Genomic DNA, 18408 nt, shown 5'->3' on the forward strand with positions numbered 1-18408 from the left:
CACCAGCATGGCACATGTATACATATGTAACTTACCTGCACATTGGGCACATGTACTATAAAACCTAAAGTATAATAATAATAATAATAATAATAATAATAATAATACTAAAAGAAAAAAAAAAGAAAAAGAAATCAGGTGGTGTTTGAAAAGCCCAGCCCTTTCCCTTAGAATGGCCCTTCTACCATCTGTGCATGGCTCCACAACCGTGGTGGTGGCTGCCAGAAGAATTGGAAAGGCAGAGCATGGGTGGAGAGGGGGGACCTGAGGGCTTTACGGGAATTCCGGGGGTGGTGAGGGTGTGAAAGCCAGGTCAGTCTGTAGGAAGACAGGATGTCAGATTGAGAGACTCCCCTGGCTGGGGGAACAGACTTGGAGAAGGGGGAGTTTTGGATGGGACAGTCCACTTCCGAGTCAACAAAACAGCTTGTGGGTGTCTGTTTACTGTTACTCAGTGGGAGTGGCTGGGGACACGCCACTTGGGCAGGGCTTTCGTAATTCTGCATCACTTGTGAAGGTCACAGATTCCCAGCACAATGGACACACCCATGTTCATAGTCTGAACTCCTAAACACATCTTAAACCAAAAAAAAAAAAAAAGAAAGAAAGAAAGAAAAAGGAGAGGAAGGTTTGAGGAAAGCCTATGGTCTGGGACACTCAATACCTCCCATGAATATCTCAAATTGGGCTGGTCGTCTCCCCACTCTGGCCCCAGCCATAAGGGCCCTGCTTAGAGCAGATGTTGGGTACTAAGGGGAGGCAGCCTCATCCCCAAGAGCCTGACTTCCTGCCTCCTCCCTGCTTCTGCCTGCGTCCAGCCTGTGGGGAGAGCCTGAAGACCCCCCGTGTGGTGGGCGGGGAGGAGGCCTCTGTGGATTCTTGGCCTTGGCAGGTCAGCATCCAGTATGACAAACAGCACGTCTGTGGAGGGAGCATCCTGGACCCCCACTGGATCCTCACGGCAGCCCACTGCTTCAGGTAAGAACCCAGCTGTAAGGAGGTCTCTGGGGACCAAGGCCAGTCAGGGACCAGAGAGCTTGGGGTCTTGTCTCCTGACACCCTCCTTCTCTTCACTCTCCCACTAGAGACGTTTGCCAGGGTGTGGTGGCCCCAATGAGACAATGGCCATGATGCCCTTTGTTAGGCTTTTGGGTGTCTGAGCAGAGGGTGCTGGTCACCAAGCATGGCCTCTTCCCGGTAGGACACCAGCAGATATCCAGAGTCCTCGCCCCACCCCCATATCATTCAAGCTGCAAAAGCTCTTCCCACCTGCCTCAACTTCCAAGAACTCGCTCTCTTTTTGCTTGTTTCCAGGAAGTTGTTCCAGGGTCTAGAGTCATAGCCACGTCCTCATTATGTCTGGAAACTTTTAAAAAATTAAAGAGCATAGATTTCTTTCAGTCCACAGAGAAGCCTGGCCTTACCTCAGGGAAGGGCTACTCCCAGGCCCCCTTCACTTTTTTTTTTTTTTTTTTTTTTTTTTTTGAGACAGAGTCTTGCTCTGTTGCTTAGGCTGGAGCACAGCAGCATGATCTTGGCTCACTGCAAACTCCACCTCCCGGGTTCAAGCAATTCTCCTGCCTCAGCTTCCCAAGTAGCTGGGACTATAGGCATGTGCCACCATGCCTGGCTAATTTTTGTATTTTTAGTAGAGAGAGGGTTTCACCATGTTGGCCAGGCTGATCTCTAACTCCTGACCTCAAGTGATCTGCCCACCTCAGCCTCCCAAAGTGCTGGGATTACAGGCATGAGCCACTGCGTCCAGCACCCCCTTTGCTTTTATTTATTCATTCATTCAATATCTAATGAGCACCAGGTACCAAGCACCAGATGATGCACCCAAGTGCATTAGACCCCACCGCTGCCTTGAAGGCACTCACATCTAAGCCAACGTTTTTTAATCACTTTTTTTTTTTTTTTTTTGAGATTCTGGTGAGAGCTATAAATTCTTTCCTGGAAAAACATCCCTGCACACTAAGCTGTGCCTGGCATTGGGAAAAAGAAAGCACATAATGTAACTGACAGCATGAGTAACACAATGAGAAAGGTTGGAGGAGAGAGCGCCAGGACCCCAGAACTCAGGCATTAGAGGAGCCCCTTCCCCAGCCCTCCTTGAGCTTTCGTTGGGCAGGTTTCACTGAGGAAAAAGGGTCAAATCCCCTTTTTGAATTTGGCTTCTTGTAAGTGCCAAAAGACTGCCCCTTCTCCACCATCCCTGCCTCACCATCATCTTTCCTCCCAAAGCAGTGACATCCTGCACCCCGATCCCTAGGGCCCCGGGGACCTAGCCTTTGGCAAAGCCTCCTCAGGCTTGGGTCAGGCCTGAACCCAGCTGTCTCTGCCCCCAGGAAACATACCGATGTGTTCAACTGGAAGGTGCGGGCCGGCTCAGACCAACTGGGCAGCTTCCCATCCCTGGCTGTGGCCAAGATCATCATCATTGAATTCAACCCCATGTACCCCAAAGACAATGACATCGCCCTCATGAAGCTGCAGTTCCCACTCACTTTCTCAGGTGAGAAGTGGGGCCCAAGGCCACTCAAGCCCCTTACATCAATTTTCACACCCACTCTACTATTAGCTCACTGACCGCCCTTGGCACATAATGTCTCCTCTCAAGACCTCAGCTTGCCCATTTGTCTCTAACTGAAACATCAGCCTAACATCACTGATGCCATGAGGCTTCCTCAAGCTGTCAGCTAACACCTCCACTCCATTCCCTGCCGGAGATTCTTCCAAGGCCTGTCTTCTCTATGTGGAGCCCCTCAAGTGAGAACTGGAGTTTCATCCAATCTTGGAGTTTTAGGAGACATTTTAAAAAGATTATCGAGCTCATTCCCCACCACTGACCAATACCCAAGAGCCCACTCAGTATCCCTGCCAAGGAGTCATTGTGCCCCTGTTTGCTCTCCTCCAGGGGCAGGGAACCCATTACCTGTGAGGCAGCCCACAGAGTCTGTACAGCTCTGTTGAATGCCTTGTGCTTATAGTGAAATGTATTTAGATCAGCATTCCCAACTGTGGGGTCCACAAGACACTGGCCCCTTGGAGAAGAAAGGATTCCATTGTCAAATAAGTTTGGGAAACATTTTCATACTACAGCTCCCTTCTTGGAACACATTAGTTTATTAAAGGTAGGAAGAGTTTTTAAACTAATCTGTTTTATTGCTTTTAACCTACATTTTCTAAATTTATTTGACCACAGAATCCTTTGTTCATACTACTTCTAGTAGCATTCCATAGAACAAGTGTTCTAGAGACCCTGGTGTGACCCCTTTCGGAGAGCTTAACTGCCAGGCTCTCCTGAACCCTGGTGTGTGTTTCAGGATTTGTGCCTGGGAATTGTTTTAATCAGGTATGGTAAGGTGACAGATACAGACACAGCTATCTTTGAAAGAAGAGTTTATTATTTACAATTCCTGAGAGAAAGGGACATACCCCACCCCCCAACAAAGGGACACCTGGGGAAGCAGCTGGGTCCACCAGGAGGCAGGAGTGAGGGGAAGGCATGGCCCAGAGCCACCTGTGGCTTCCATGGGCAGGTCTGGCCAAGGTAGGCAAGATTGAGCATGCTTGGGATTGGATAGTATGGACAATTCCCTAGGCTGTAGATGTCAGCCTCTGGTTGTCTAGTATCTGTCCCTGGGGTGATTTAGGGCAGGGAAAATATTGGCTTGGTGTCTGAGAGTCAGATAAAGGAAGTGGTTGGGGATATGGGCTTTGGGTTGGCTGGTTTGCCTATTAAAGGCATGCTCAGAGCCAAGTTGTTTACTATCTGCAGGAATTAGCTAACCCAGTCTCTCCCAGACCAGCAAGATCCCCATAATCATAAAGCATCATAATTTACAGAAAATTAACACTTATGATGAATAAAAGATCTCCTTCTTCCTCTGTGCTCTTGGCAGGCGCAGTCAGGCCCATCTGTCTGCCCTTCTTTGATGAGGAGCTCACTCCAGCCACCCCACTCTGGATCATTGGATGGGGCTTTACGAAGCAGAATGGAGGTAAGTCCTGGGTGAGGACCACAGGGCAGGAGATGCCCTTGTGTGAGGGAGCAGCTTCCAGAAGTAATGGGAAGGAGGACCACCCTTCAGAGAAACCCATCCTGGAGGACCAAGCACCAAGGCGCCAGGCAGAAAGCAAAGTGGTTTGGCAATCCAGGGCTGGGGGATAGAAGGCAATGATGGGAATGTGAGTGTTTTTACCCTCCCAGGGAAGATGTCTGACATACTGCTGCAGGCGTCAGTCCAGGTCATTGACAGCATACGGTGCAATGCAGACGATGCGTACCAGGGGGAAGTCACCGAGAAGATGATGTGTGCAGGCATCCCGGAAGGGGGTGTGGACACCTGCCAGGTGGGGTCTCCAAGAATCATGGGGATTTCTAAGAATAGGGTTTAGGTCCTAGAGAGATGAGAAAATCCAGAGGCTGCATGCCCCACAGGAAGCCTTGCATATCATGGGCACTCAATGTGTGATGATGGGAGGAAGAGAGGGAGGAAAGGAAAGGATACAGTCAGATAAAAGTGTACCAATAGATGAGTGGGTGGATGGATGGATGCAGACAAGCAGAGAGATTTCAAATGTCGCTTTCACATTCAAAGATGATGTTACTGGCTGGGCGTGGTGGCTCACGCTTGTAATCCCAGCACTTTGGGAGGCTGAGGCGGGCAGGTGATTTGAGGTCAGGAATTCAACACCAGCCTGGCCAACATGGTGAAACCCCATCTCTACTAAAAAGAATACAAAAATGAGCTGGGCATGGTAGCACGTGCCTGTAATCCCAGCTACTTGGGAGACTGAGACAGGAGAATTGCTTGAACCCAGGAGGCAGAGGTTGCAGTGAGCCGAAATTGTGCCACTGCACTCCAGCCTGGTGACCCAGCAAGACTCCATCTGAAAACAACAACAACAAAGATGACGTTACTCATCCTCTCCACCCACCCTTCTCACTAGCTACAGAATGATTAGCCCCTTGAGGTCAGGAATCCCAGGTCTATTTTCTCTGTGACTGTCCCCAAGCTGCTGAACTACACTAGGAAAGAACTACTGCCTGCAGGATGCTGGAAGCGCACCTGTGTGTGCCCCTCACCCTGGCCTCATCGGCCATCAGGACTGCTTAGCAATCCCTGTAGACCTTCTTCCTCCCCCATACTTCCAGAGGATCTTCTGAACCATTTTCTTTTTTTATTTTTTCTTTTATGTTTTTTAATAGAGACAGAGTCACTATGTTGCCCAGTCTGGTCTCAAACTCCTGGGTTCAAGGGATTCTCCCACCTCAGCCTTCCAAAATGCTGGGATTACAGGCGTGAGCCATCGCGCTTGGCCTGAACAATTTTCATTAAAACCCCTACCCTATTCTCACCTCCATTTCCAGTCATTAAATTCCTTCATTTAAGAGGCATCTATTAGTCATCGCATGTGTGCCATGAACACGGTAGTCTTTGGAGACCCTTCAGGGAGCTCACAGTGGTTGGGGGAAAGGGGGGCATTAAACAGACATTTAAGCTATAGTATTGGGTTCAGAGGGAGGAAGCCCCAGGGGCTAAAAGAGCTGATAAGGACTCCCAGATAAGTGCACTTTTCACTATCTGGCATTTTCTTGTTTTGTTATTTGCTTGTTCACCATCTCTCACCCTATTTGATCCTAAGCTTTCTGAGGGCAGGATCTTTGTTTTTTTCGTCAGTTGGATCCCAATTGCTTAGAACACTACCTGGCACAAAATAGGCACTCTATAAGTGATTAAATAAATTTTGGAACTACTAGGTTAAACAGTGATAACCAGGCATTTTTTTTTTTTTTTTTTTTTTGAGACTGAGTCTCACTCTGTTGCCTAGGCTAGAGTACAGTGGCTTGATCTTAGCTCACTGCAGCCTCTGCCTCTGGGTTCGAGTGATTCTCCACCTCAGCCTCCTGAGTAGCTGGGATTACAGGTGCCTGCCATTATGCCCAGCTAATTTTTGTATTTTTACTAGAGACGGGGTTTCACCATGTTGGCCAGGCTGGTCTCGAACTCCTGACCTCAAGTGATTCACCCGCCTCAGCCTCCCAAGGTGCTGGGATTACAGGTGTGAGCCACCGTGCCTGGCCAATAACCAGGCTTTTTTACGGCATCACTCAGAGCCTTTAATTTGCTAATGTGAGTTGTGAAATCTCTGAGAGAAGGCTAACAGCACGCTTGCAACTTACTTGCCCACAGACAAGCCCTTCTGCCAGAGAAGAGAAGAGCATTCCAGGGTGCTAATGAGCAAAGAGGGTGAGGGTGGAACATCAGAGAGCAGCAGGGAGTGCAGGGGAACAGACAGGCCAGTTCAGGGAGCGGGGAAGGAGAAGCCCCCCCGCCTCACCTACCCTCCCCAGCAGTCTCTGTTCTGGTCTCTCACAGGGTGACAGTGGTGGGCCCCTGATGTACCAATCTGACCAGTGGCAGGTGGTGGGCATCGTTAGCTGGGGCTATGGCTGCGGGGGCCCGAGCACCCCAGGAGTGTACACCAAGGTCTCAGCCTATCTCAACTGGATCTACAATGTCTGGAAGGTAAGGCACCTTTGCCCTACCCACTGTGCCTTCCCTCCAGTCCTCTACCTAGGAGATGCCATTCCATCCTTAGGTTTGATTTAAATGGCTCTGACAACTCTTTACATCCCAAATAACTTTCCCTCCAAGCAAGGGACAGCCTGAGATTGCACTATTGAGGCTGAAATTCCTTAGGTCAGAGATTTCTGATAAATGCAGATACCTTAGGGAATAGAACACACCAAGCCTTTCTTTCTCTTTTCTGACAGAATGAGACTATCAGATCCTTTCTAGAGAGAAGATTCTGATAAAGAAGAGAGTGGAAAGGCTCATGAGACCTCCTGGCCCTCTGCAGGGTAGGGAGAGAAGCAAAGTGCTTCAGAAAAAGAAGACTCATGTTACACATGTCACCACTTTGTCCAGTTTCAGATAATCTGACTTTCTCTTCATCGGTCTCTCTTATTCTAGGCTAAGCTGTAATGCTGCTGCCCCTTTGCAGTGCTGGGAGCCGCTTCCTTCCTGCCGTGCCCACCTGGGGATCCCCCAAAGTCAGACACAGAGCAAGAGTCCCCTTGGGTATACCCCTCTGCCCACAGCCTCAGCATTTCTTGGAGCAGCAAAGGGCCTCAATTCCTGTAAGAGACCCTCGCAGCCCAGAGGCGCCCAGAGGAAGTCAGCAGCCCTGGCTCAGCCACGCTTGGTGCTCCCAGCATCCCAGAGAGAGACACAGCCCACTGAACAAGCCAGCCTGCAGGCCAAGGTCTCAGGGGTATTGCTAAGCCAAGAAGGAACTTTCCTACACTACTGAATGGAAGCAGGCTGTCTTGTAAAAGCCCAGATCACTGTGGGCTGGAGAGGAGGAGGAAAGGGTCTGTGCCAGCCCTGTCCGTCTTCGTCCATCCCCAAGCCTACTAGAGCAAGAAATCAGTTGTAATATAAAAGGCACTGCCCTACTGTTGGTATGACTACTGTTACCTACTGTTGTTATTGTTATTACAGCTACGGCCACTATTATTAAAGAGCTGTGCAACATCTCTGGCATAGGCTAGCTGGAATGCTTGATAAGAACTGAGCTGGGACCATTGAACTTTCATTCTTTGGCTTGGGGAGAAAAAAAAAGTCCTGGGGAAGCAATTGAGTCTCAAAGTAGAGGCAGGGGAAAAAAGAGTTAGGGAGACCAGATCTGCTGAGTGGCAGCAAGAGTGAGCTGCAGATTAGAGAAGCCAGGGTGAGCAAGTTTGGTTCCCACACAGGGCCTTCTCCCTTTGCTTCTTTCCCTCCCTCCCTACCTGTGATAATCAGACAGGAGCCAGGGATAACCTATGACTTGGGAAGGAGATGAGTTAGGTAGTCAAGGGTGACATTCAATCAGGGATCCCCAAGTGGCTGGAAAGAAATGCTGGTCCTGTGTCCTAACTTCTTCCACCTGGAGAGCCCTCAGTGTGGCTTCTTACATTTAAAAAACAAAAAGGATCAGCTGCCAGGTATGAGGCAGTCCCCAAGCTAGGTTGTGAAGATGTAAGCATGAATAAGTCCCTGCACTCAAAATGGTCAAAGAATTAAGCCCCATGGACTTTTTTGGCAGCTGTATGAAAGCTTGGGTTTTCTGAGGACTCTCTTGCTATAGTTAAGTCAGATCCTAGATGAAATATACTTGTTCATACTGTACTAGGTTCTTAGGAAACAACAGAACTCCTCAAATGCCAAAAACAAAGAAAATAGAAACCCAGGAAACAAAACAAAATAAAAAAACCATCAGAACTGTGAGAGGAAACTAAGGTGATGATCTGGGAGCAATACACTAAAATCTTGGGTCAAGACCTATATGAAGGCTGGCAGCAGAGCTAAACCTAGACACACTGCAGACAAGGGAGATGAACCAGGGCTCCTACATGAAGCAGGGATAACTGATGGCAGTAAATGTGGTCTCAAATTGCAGATGGTCTGGAGGAAAATTTCCCAAATTTAGAGTCTCAGGATTCCCAAAGATCCTCCAAATATGAGCTCACAATCAAAGATCAGAGATGTTGAAAAATAAAAAACACCTAAAGTGGGCAGCATAAAAAACAGCCAATTTAGAACCCCAAAGGCTTCAGATGTCAGAATATTAGAGACTTATAATAATAAGCAATATTTATAGAGTATTTGTATGTGCCAGACACTATTGTTAGTGCTTCATCATATACTGATTCATTTAATACTCACAGAAATCTATGAGATGGGTATTATTCTTATCCTCACCCTATGGATTAAAAAAACTAATGCACAAAGAGGTTAAGCTCTTTGCCTGAGGTTATAGACTGTAAGTTGAACATGAGCACTTGGAATACTGAGTTCATGCTGTAAACTATCACACTATAGGGCCTCCAATATGATAATTTATAAAATATTTGAATAAAAAATGAATACTACTTCCACATTTTAAAATCATGTTTAACTGTGGTCAAATGCACATAACACAAGTTGCCATCTTAACCATTTTTAAGTGTATAGTTCAGTGGTGTTATGTACATTCACACTATTGTGCAGTCATCACCACCATCCATCCCCAGAACAGAAACTCAGTACCCATCAAACAATTCTCCATTTCCCCCTCCTCCCAATCTCTGGCAACCACCATTGTGCTTTCAGTCTCTGTGAACTGGATTACTCTGGGTACCTCATTTAAGTGAAGTCATGCAGTATTGGTCTTTTTGTACTTGTTTTATTTCACTTCACATTGTGTCTTCAAGTTTCATCCATGTTGTAGCATGTGTCAGAATTTCCTCCCTTTTTAGACTGAATAATATTCTATTGTTTATACGAACATTCAGGTTACTTCTTTTGGCTATTGTGAGTTATGCTGCTGTGAACATGGGTGTACAAGTATCTCTTTGAGGCCCTGCTTTCAATTCGTTTAGATATATTCCCAGAAGTGGAATTGCTGGATCATATGGTAATTCTATTTTGAATTTTTTGAGGAACTGATATATTGCTTTCCATAGAGACTGCACTATTTTACATTCCCATCAACAGTTCGCAGGAGTTACTATTTCTCCATATCCCCCCTAACACTTGTTATTTTCTGTTAAAAATGGATATCTTAATAATCAAGCAAAAATAACAGGCATATTTGAAAAAGAACCGAATACAGCTTTTAGAAATAAAAATATAATTATAAAAATAAAAAACTAAGTGGATGGGGTAAATAACAATTAAAACACCAATTAAGAGAGAACAAATGAACTGGAAGATAAATTGAAGAAGTGACTAGGCTTAACAGCAGACAGAGATAAAGAGATTAAAAATATGAAAACAAGGCCAGGAGCAATGAAGCCTAGAATGGTAAACTCTAACATATCCAGAGTCCCAGAAAGAGAGAATCAAGACAATGAGAGAGAGACAATATCCAAAGAGATAAGAGCTGAGAATGTTCCAGAACTGATGAAAGGTGTGCATCCACAGAACATATACCACCATAGTGTACACGCATACAACCAAGGTGGAAAAAGAATAAATCCACACCTATGTACGTTATAATGAAACTGCAGAACACCAAAGACAAAAAGAAACTCCTTATAGCAGCAGAGAGAAAACCCAGACCGCCACAGTACCACAAATCTACCACAATTAGACTGACAACAGGCTTTCCCACAGCAATAAAGGAGCTAGAAGTCAGTGGAAGTATATCTCCAGCATGCCAAAAGATAACAATCAATCAAGGATTGTGAGCCCTACAAAACTATCTTTCAAGAAAAAAGGCATTTTCAAGAAAACAAAAACAGACTTTACCATCAACAAACCTTCTCTAAAAGAATATATAAAGCCTTTACTTTAGGAAGAAGGAAAATGATCCTAAAAGGAAGAACCAAGAAGCAAGAAGCAATAATGAGGCAATTGTGAAAATGTAGGTAAGTCTAAACACACTCTGTCTACTTTATTATTATTATTATTATTATTATTTTGAGACTGAGTCTTGCCCTGTCACCCAGACTGGAGTGCAGTGGCAGGATCTTGGCTCACTGCTACCTCCACCTCCCAGGTTCAAGTGATTCTTCTGCCTCAGTCTCCTGAGTAGCTGGGATTACATGCACATGCCACCATATCCGGCTAGTTTTTGAATTTTTAGTAGAGATGGGGTTTCACTGTGTTGGCCAGGCTGGTCTCAAACTCCCAGCCTCAAGTGATCCACCCATCTTGGTCTCCCAAAGTGCTGGGATTACAGGTGTGTCTACATATTATTAAAATAACAATAATATCTATTTTGTGGGTTAATTTTTTTAAAACAGATATTGAATTTATTGGTTGGCTATGAGTAGAAAAATACATCGGTAAAGAAAAAAGCCCCTGTATGTAAATATAATACTAGCTAGTTAAAATTTGACCAAGAAGTTTCCATTGTGGGTTAATTTTTAAAGGCCTAACTGAAATATGGAGTAACAACAGCATGCAGCATGTAATTTAAAGGGGATAGCTGGAGTTAAAATATTCTAAAGTTCTTAAATTGTTCAAAAGGAAGGTTAAATATTAATATTATGTTGCATAAAATGTTTGTACTATGTTCTAGATGGTTAAAAGAGTAATCACCAAAAGAATGGAAATAAAAGTGTGTCACTTCCAAAACAGTTGAAAGTAGCAATTGATGAATGAAAAACAAAAAACATCAAGCAAGTACAAAAGAGAAAGGACGGGAAGGAAGAGCACTAAGGAGGGAAAAGCACAGAAAAATGGAACAAATAGAATATACAAAGTAGGATGGTGAAAAAAGTACTAATAATCACAATAAATATTAAACTCACAAAATAATATACAGATAGGAAAATTGGATAAAAATGTAAGATCAAGCTATATGTTATTTGTAACAGACATACACAAAACTCCAGGTTACAGAAACATTAAAACTGAAAAAGTGGAGAAAGGTACAGAGAAAGGTATAGAGAGAAAGGTACAGAGGCATTTCATCAAATTTAAGCTGGCCTAGCTATATAATATTTTTCTAAATAAGGATTTAGGACAAAAAGACAAAACTGACTTTAGGATAAAGAGAGTCACTACATAATCATGAAAGTTTCAATTCGCCAGTAAGCTATAATAAGTGAAAACTTGCAAACAAAGAAAAGAAAATAGAAAAGAAAAAAACACCATCCTTTTGTCACCACTGGAGTTGGCAATCACACCAGCCTCTTACTCTAAAATGATATTTAAAGAGGAAAAATTAGCACTATTCTGCTTTGCCATAGAAATCTACTTCCAGGTAACAGGGTGGCTCCAGGTGGTGAGGGAAAGTATAGCTAATCAATATAGATGAATGATAGGAAGCCACTGTTGGCAATTTCTAATTAAATCATTGATTCAGGCAAGGATCATCAATGGATGCTATTGTCTGAATGCTTGGGTCCCCCAAAATTTGTATGTTAAATCCTAACCCCCAAGGTGATGGTAGTAAGAGGTGGGACTTTGGGGGCTGATTAGGTCAGAAGAGTGCCCTGCTCATGAATGGGATTAGTGCCCCTTATAAAAGAAGCTTGAAGGAGCCTTTTTGCCCCTTCTGTCATGTGAGGACATAGCAACAAGGTACTATCTATGGAAGCACAGAATGAGCCCTCACCAGACACCAAATCTGCTGGCACCTTGATCTTGAATCTCCCAGTCTCCAGAACTGTGAGCAATAAATTTCTGTTGTTTATAGATTACCCAGTCTAAGGTATTTTGTTAGAGCAGCATGAATGGACTAAGACCACGGAGAACTGCATAGTCACATAATACCCTCATATCATCCCACGGATCCCTTGCTAATCTCAATAAGAAACCTAACTTCAAAATGAAGGGATCAGGCTGTCATCACCTTACCCACTAACAGTGGAATCAGCGGATACTATGTTCCTCCCAACGTGGATATGAAGTACACCTTCATGTTGCATCATCTAAAGGCATCTTACCAAAAATGTTTAACATAAATCTTTTAGATCTAATTTCCAGTTTACAGGAAATACAAGAATTAGAGGAACAAAATACAAGAATTAGAGGAACAAATTAAATGACACCACTAAAAGACAAATCCAGAAGGTGGGACATTCCACCACAGGACATTCCCATCTCTTCAACAATCAATGTCGTGTAATAACTGTTATGTCTTTTTTTTTTTTTTTTTTTTTTGAGACGGAGTCTCGCACTGTCACCCAGGCTGGAGTTCAGTGCAGTGGCACCATCTCGGCTCACTGCAAGCTCCTCCGCCTCCTGGGTTCACACCATTCTCCCGCCTCAGCCTCCTGAGTAGCTGGGACTACAGGCGCCCGCCACCACACCTGGCTAATTTTTTTTATATCTTTAGTAGAGATGGGGTTTCACCTTGTTAGCCAGGATGGTCTTGATCTCCTGACCTTGTGATCCGCCCGCCTCAGCCTCCCAAAGTGCTGGGATTACAGGGGTGAGCCACCGTGCCTGGCCAGTTACTGTTATGTCTTAAGAGACATAACAATCAAATGTAAGGCATGGGCTTTGACCAGATCCTGAGTTGAACAAATTAGCAGCAAAAGGCATTTGGGCAAAGGGGTAATTGGGGAAATGTGAATTGATCTCAGTATTAGATGATAATACGGAATTGTTAATTTCATTGTGTGTGACAATGATATAGTTAAGTAAGAAAGATATTCTTAACTTTTAGAGATGCATACAGAAGTATTTGGGGTAAAATGATGCAAAGCTGTAATTAAAAATACTTCAGGAGAGGCCAGGCATGGTGGCTCACGCCTGTAATCCCAGCACTTTGGGAGGCCGAGCGGGGCAGATCACCAGGTCAAGAAATCAAGACAATCCTGGCCAACATGTTGAAACCCTGTCTCTACTAAAAATACAAATATTAGTTGGGTGTGGTGGCGCGTGCCTGTAGTCCCACCTACTTGGGAGGCTGAGGCAGGAGAATTGCTTGAACCCAGGAGGCGGAGGTTGCAGTGAGCCGAGATGGCGCCGCTGCACTCCACCCTGGCAACAGAGCAAGACTCCATCTCAACAAAAAACAAAACAAAACAAAACAAACAAAAACACTTCAGGAGGAAAAAAAACAGTTGAAGCAGACATGGTAAAATGTCAATGAGTGTGAAATCTAGGGAATAGACTTTTATTATTCTTTTTACTTTTCTGTATATTTGAAAATTTTCTCAATTTTTTTTTAAACTTGTATAAACACAATATAAAATAGACTCGAAAGCTGATAGAACTATAAGGAGAAATTGACAAATCCACAGTCATATGAAGTGGAAGATTAAGCACACTTCTCTCAATTATTGATATGTCAAGCAGGTGAACAGTAAAGAATGGAAGATTAAACAATACCATTTACATGCCGATTAATAGACATATACACTCCACACTTAGCAAAAAAGCATTCTTCTCAAGCACTTTTGTGAAAATTGACTACATACTAGTCCAAGAAGTAGTCTCAACAAATTTCAAAAGTAACATGAGCACCAGGCCTAGCTTTGCTCCCTTCAATTTCCGCTCAGCCTCACCAGCATCCCCCATCTTCCCGCCTCTAGGCTTTAGTCACTAGCCTGCTTCCTTCTTCGAATGGGCCCAGCTCTGGCCCCTTCCATTGCCGCCGTTGTAAAGCTCTGGCCACTGCCACCACCTCCTCTCCTAACACCACCACTGGTCTTCCCCTGCCCTGGGCCGGGACCAGAGCTGGGCTTTGGGTTGGGTGGCCTTCGTTGCATGCACCACGGTAACAGCCACAGCAGCCCCAGCTCTCAGACTGGCTGACTGCACCCAGAGAGCTCGGACTTCCCCAGGGCTTCCGGGAAAGGCTGAGTAACAAAACATGGAAATGATTGTCTGTGGGGTAAATGTTGAATAATGGAAGATGGGAGACAGGAAGGAGCCAGCAGATAAATGGCTTATCCTTCTTCCCTAGGATAGGACTATTCAGAGAAGCTGTAGCTCCCCAGGGACAGGTCTTGTGATTCATCAACTGGCTGTACCACTGATGGAGCTATGGTCAGCTCAGCACACACATCACCTGATCACGTGTTTGCTTTCTCTCATTCCCTGCCTTACAGCCCCTGTCCCCCTTATGCCCATTTCCCTGGGACTGAACCCCCCAATAAAGTGTTAAGATATGAATTTAATGTAGAAAACTTAAGTTTTCTAAGAAACCTGGGCTAAGACTATCAAACAGATGTAGCTCTTTGATTATAATGTTATTAAGTTCTAAGGCAATAGCAAACAATAGTTTTGTTTGTTTGTTTGTTTGCTTGTTTTTTAATTGTTTTGTTGTTGTTTTTAGACACAGGATCTCACTCCATCACCCTGGCTGGAGTGCAGTGGCACAATCTCGGTTCACTGTAGTCTCAACCTCCTAGGCTCAAGCAATCCTCCTGCCTCAGCCTCCCAAGTAGCTGGGACTACAGGCACACACCACTATGCCCAGATAATTTTTTTTACTTTTTGTATAGATGAGGTCTCATTATGTGGCCCAGGCTGGTCTCCAACTCCAGTTGAAGTGAGCCACCACACCCAGCCCACGAACAATAATTTTTAAAATATAAAATACATACGTGCTTTTAAAAAAACTTCTAAATTATTCATAGGTCAAAGGAGAAATTATAAACAAAAATTTACCTAACTAGAATGATAATGAAAAAAATATATGTTATATACATATGCAGACACACACACACACACACACATATATATACACACATATGTACATTCATGGAATGTCTCATTGTGACATTTAGCAGCTAACCTTGAAATGCTTGTGCTCTTTCCTGATCTGGACTTGGACTGAGATGCACCTACCTTTGCACGTTACCCTCAGAGCACAAGTGATTCTGCTGGGGAGGTCAAGAGGGAACCAGGAAGTTATGACTTGACTAACATGGCAAATCCTCACTGTCTTTGGAAGGAAGGATGTGGGGAGGAGGTTGGTGGGTAGAGAAGATCCTCCCCTTTTTCACAAGGAAGGAAGAAGACTAAATCCTAGAGAGGTGAGGCCTGAACCAGAGCATGGGCCTGGCTCTCCCAACTGTGGCCCAGAGCTGCCTCCGCAAGAAGGTGCCCCCACCCTCACCTGCCAGCCATTACAGGACCGTGATGGAGGGTGAGTGCAAACCTCGGCCAGGTGCTGGAGCAGGAGGTAGGGCAAACTCCAGCCCCAGCCCATTCGTTTTTGGGGGAAAGCAGAGCGAAGACTTTTCATACAAAGTGGGAAAGCACTGCAATAGAGGCATGTGTCACCGCAGCAAACAGGCACATATTCATTCCAGGGAGGTGATTCCAGCTAGAGGGCTCAGCACGTACAAAGGAACAAGTACCAAGAAGCCCTATATCCAGAGAACAGGGAGAGTTTAGTGTGGGAGAGAAAAACAGAAAGGGAATTTGAAAGGAGCGATGTGGGAGCACACTGTAGTGAAGAGAAAAAAAATCTGGGCATTAGAGGCAGGTAGACTGACTCAAAATGGTGGGCCGGTGTGTATGTGTGTGTGTTGATTACAAATGTATTGCATAGTTATAAAAATTCAAACAATACTAAAGGTTTAAAAACTTAGACCGGGCATGGTGGCACTTTGGGAGGCTGAGGCAGGTGGATGGCCTAAGTGCAGGAGTTTGAGACCAGCCTAAGCAACATGGTGAAACCCCATCTCTACTAAAAATATGAAAATTAGCCTGGTGTGGTGGCATGTACCTGTAGTCCCAACTACTCAAGAGGCTGAGGTAGAAGGATCACTTGGACCCAGGAGATCAAGGCTGCAATGAGCCAAGCTTGCACCACTGCAGTCCAACCTGGGCAACAGAGCAAGACCTCATATCAAAAAAAAAAAAAAAAGAAGAAGAAGATATCCAAGAGTCCATGGAGGCTGGAACAATAGGGCTTTCTGGGCTGCTATGAGGACTGAATAAGATAGACTCATTCCGAGCAAGAAAGAGTGATATCATCTCATTGTAACTTTTTTAAAGTGTAATTTACACACAGTAAAATTCATTTTTAGTGTAGAATTCTGCCAATTTTGACAAATGTACACAAGTAAGCAACTACCACCATAGCTCCATCACCAACAAAAAGCCTCGCTTGCCCTTTATAGCCAACCCCTCCCCAACCTATAGCGCCTTACAACCACTGTTTTGTTTGCTGTCCCTATAGTTTGCTTTTTCCAGAATGTAATATAAATGGAACCATATAGTAAGTATCTTTTTGTTTGTTTGTTTTTGAGGCTTTAGGCTTTCTTTTTTTTTTTTTTTGAGACCGAGTCCAGCCCAGGCTGGAGTGCAGTGGTACGATCTCAGCTTACTACACCCTCTGCTTCCTGATTTCAAGCAATTCTCACACCTCAGCCTCCCGAGTAGCTGGGATTACAGGCGCCTGCCACAATGCCCGGATAATTTTTGTATTTTTAGTAGAGATGGGGTTTCACCATGTTGGCCAGGCTGGTTTCAAACTGCTGACCTCAAGTGATCCGCCCGCCTCAGCCTCCCAAAATGCTGGGATTACAGGCGTGAGCCACCAAGCCTGGACTTAGGCTTTCTTAATACTTCACTTTTTATTTTATTGTTAATTTTTATTTTATTTATTTATTTATTTATGTTTTGGGAGAGACAGGGTCTCACTATGTTGCCCAGGCTGGTCTTGAACTCCTGGCCTCAAGGGGTCCTCACACCTTAGCCTTCCAAAGCTGAAATTACAGGCATGAGCCACTGCAACTGACCCAACACTTAATATATTTTTTTAGAGCAGTTTTGGTTTCACAGCAAAACTGAGCAGAAGGTAAAGAGATTTCATATATACTCCGTGCCTCCACACTTGTAGGAGTCTCCCTCATTATCATCAACACGCCCACCAGAGTGGTACATGGGTCACAGATGATAACGCAGTTACCTTTCTGAGTCTGAATTATTTCACCTAGCTTACTGCATTTGAGATTCATCCAATGCTTTCACTTAGCATACTGCATTTGAGAATCCCATAGTGCATGGGATTTTGTGGAATATTCCATTGTGTCATATGGCTAGACATAGTTTGTTTTATCTACTCACCAGTCAAAGGAGATTTAGGTTATTTATTCGTTGTGGCAATGGCAAAACCTCTAGAAGCAACTCTGTATGGGTTTTTCAGTGAACATAAATTTTCATGAATTTCTTCTGAAAAGAATGCAGTAACAAAAAATGCAATTACTTTCCCATCTGAAACAACTAAAACACTGGGGAAAAAAATGCACGAAATGGCTTTCAGACACAGGGCATCAGGCAGCACAGGTCAGTGATTCCTGAGAGAGGAGAACCAAATGAGGGAGCCCTCCAATTGCTATAGCACCAGGAAAGGGGACTTGGGCAGTCTGGCAACCTCCCAGAATCAAGGAGATGGAGTTAGGAGTCCTGTGGGATAGGGCTCACTGGGCAGCATCTCAGAGAAGAGACAGCTTCACAGAGACAGCGCTCCAGAGATCTGCAAAGGGTCCCCATGAGTCTTCAGCTGCTGATCCAGGCACACCTGAGGCTGAGAAAGAACCACTACAAAAGATTAGAGGAAGCAATCCCCGGAGCTCACGCAGGGCCAAGAGTAGTTCACATCGCAGCCAACTAAAATGGCAAAACTTCCTAATTCATGAGAGATGAGGAAGAGTATTCAAAAGGCATTGCCTTGGTAGTGGGGTGAGGTCAGCCCTGGATTAGAGGCTGCCCTATGTGAGCTCCAGGGATTTTCCTTCCTCATCCTTTCTAGAGGTTCCTTCCCTTGCCTTAGGTAGTTTCCTCACACATCTGCACTATCAGTGCTCAGCTGAAAACTTGGGGGGACCCTCCAAGGTTCTCTGGTTCTGCAAACTCTTACTATCCTAACCTCCCCCAGATTCTTGGCACCTCTCCACAACTCAGAGAGAATGCTAGGCTTAGCCTGGGGCCTCCTCCCCAGCCTTCCAGGCAC

At 44.8% G+C, this 18408-nt stretch overlaps 1 protein-coding gene across 1 annotated transcript in view; it reads left to right on the plus strand.

Moving 5' to 3' along the window:
- Positions 1-10972, plus strand: part of TMPRSS4 (transmembrane serine protease 4) — a 45067-nt gene extending 34095 nt beyond the window's left edge. Inside the window, exons 8-13 of the mRNA XM_054440702.1 lie at positions 819-978; positions 2349-2515; positions 3906-4004; positions 4214-4356; positions 6387-6536; positions 6984-10972. Coding sequence (XP_054296677.1) covers positions 819-978; positions 2349-2515; positions 3906-4004; positions 4214-4356; positions 6387-6536; positions 6984-6995 — 731 coding nt within the window. The 3' untranslated portion in view covers positions 6996-10972. The remainder of the gene's footprint in view (positions 1-818; positions 979-2348; positions 2516-3905; positions 4005-4213; positions 4357-6386; positions 6537-6983) is intronic.
- The last annotated feature ends 7436 nt before the right edge of the window (positions 10973-18408 follow it).

This window comes from Pongo pygmaeus, chromosome 9 (assembly GCF_028885625.2).
Source record: "Pongo pygmaeus isolate AG05252 chromosome 9, NHGRI_mPonPyg2-v2.0_pri, whole genome shotgun sequence".
NCBI classification, from domain to species: Eukaryota; Metazoa; Chordata; class Mammalia; order Primates; family Hominidae; genus Pongo; species Pongo pygmaeus.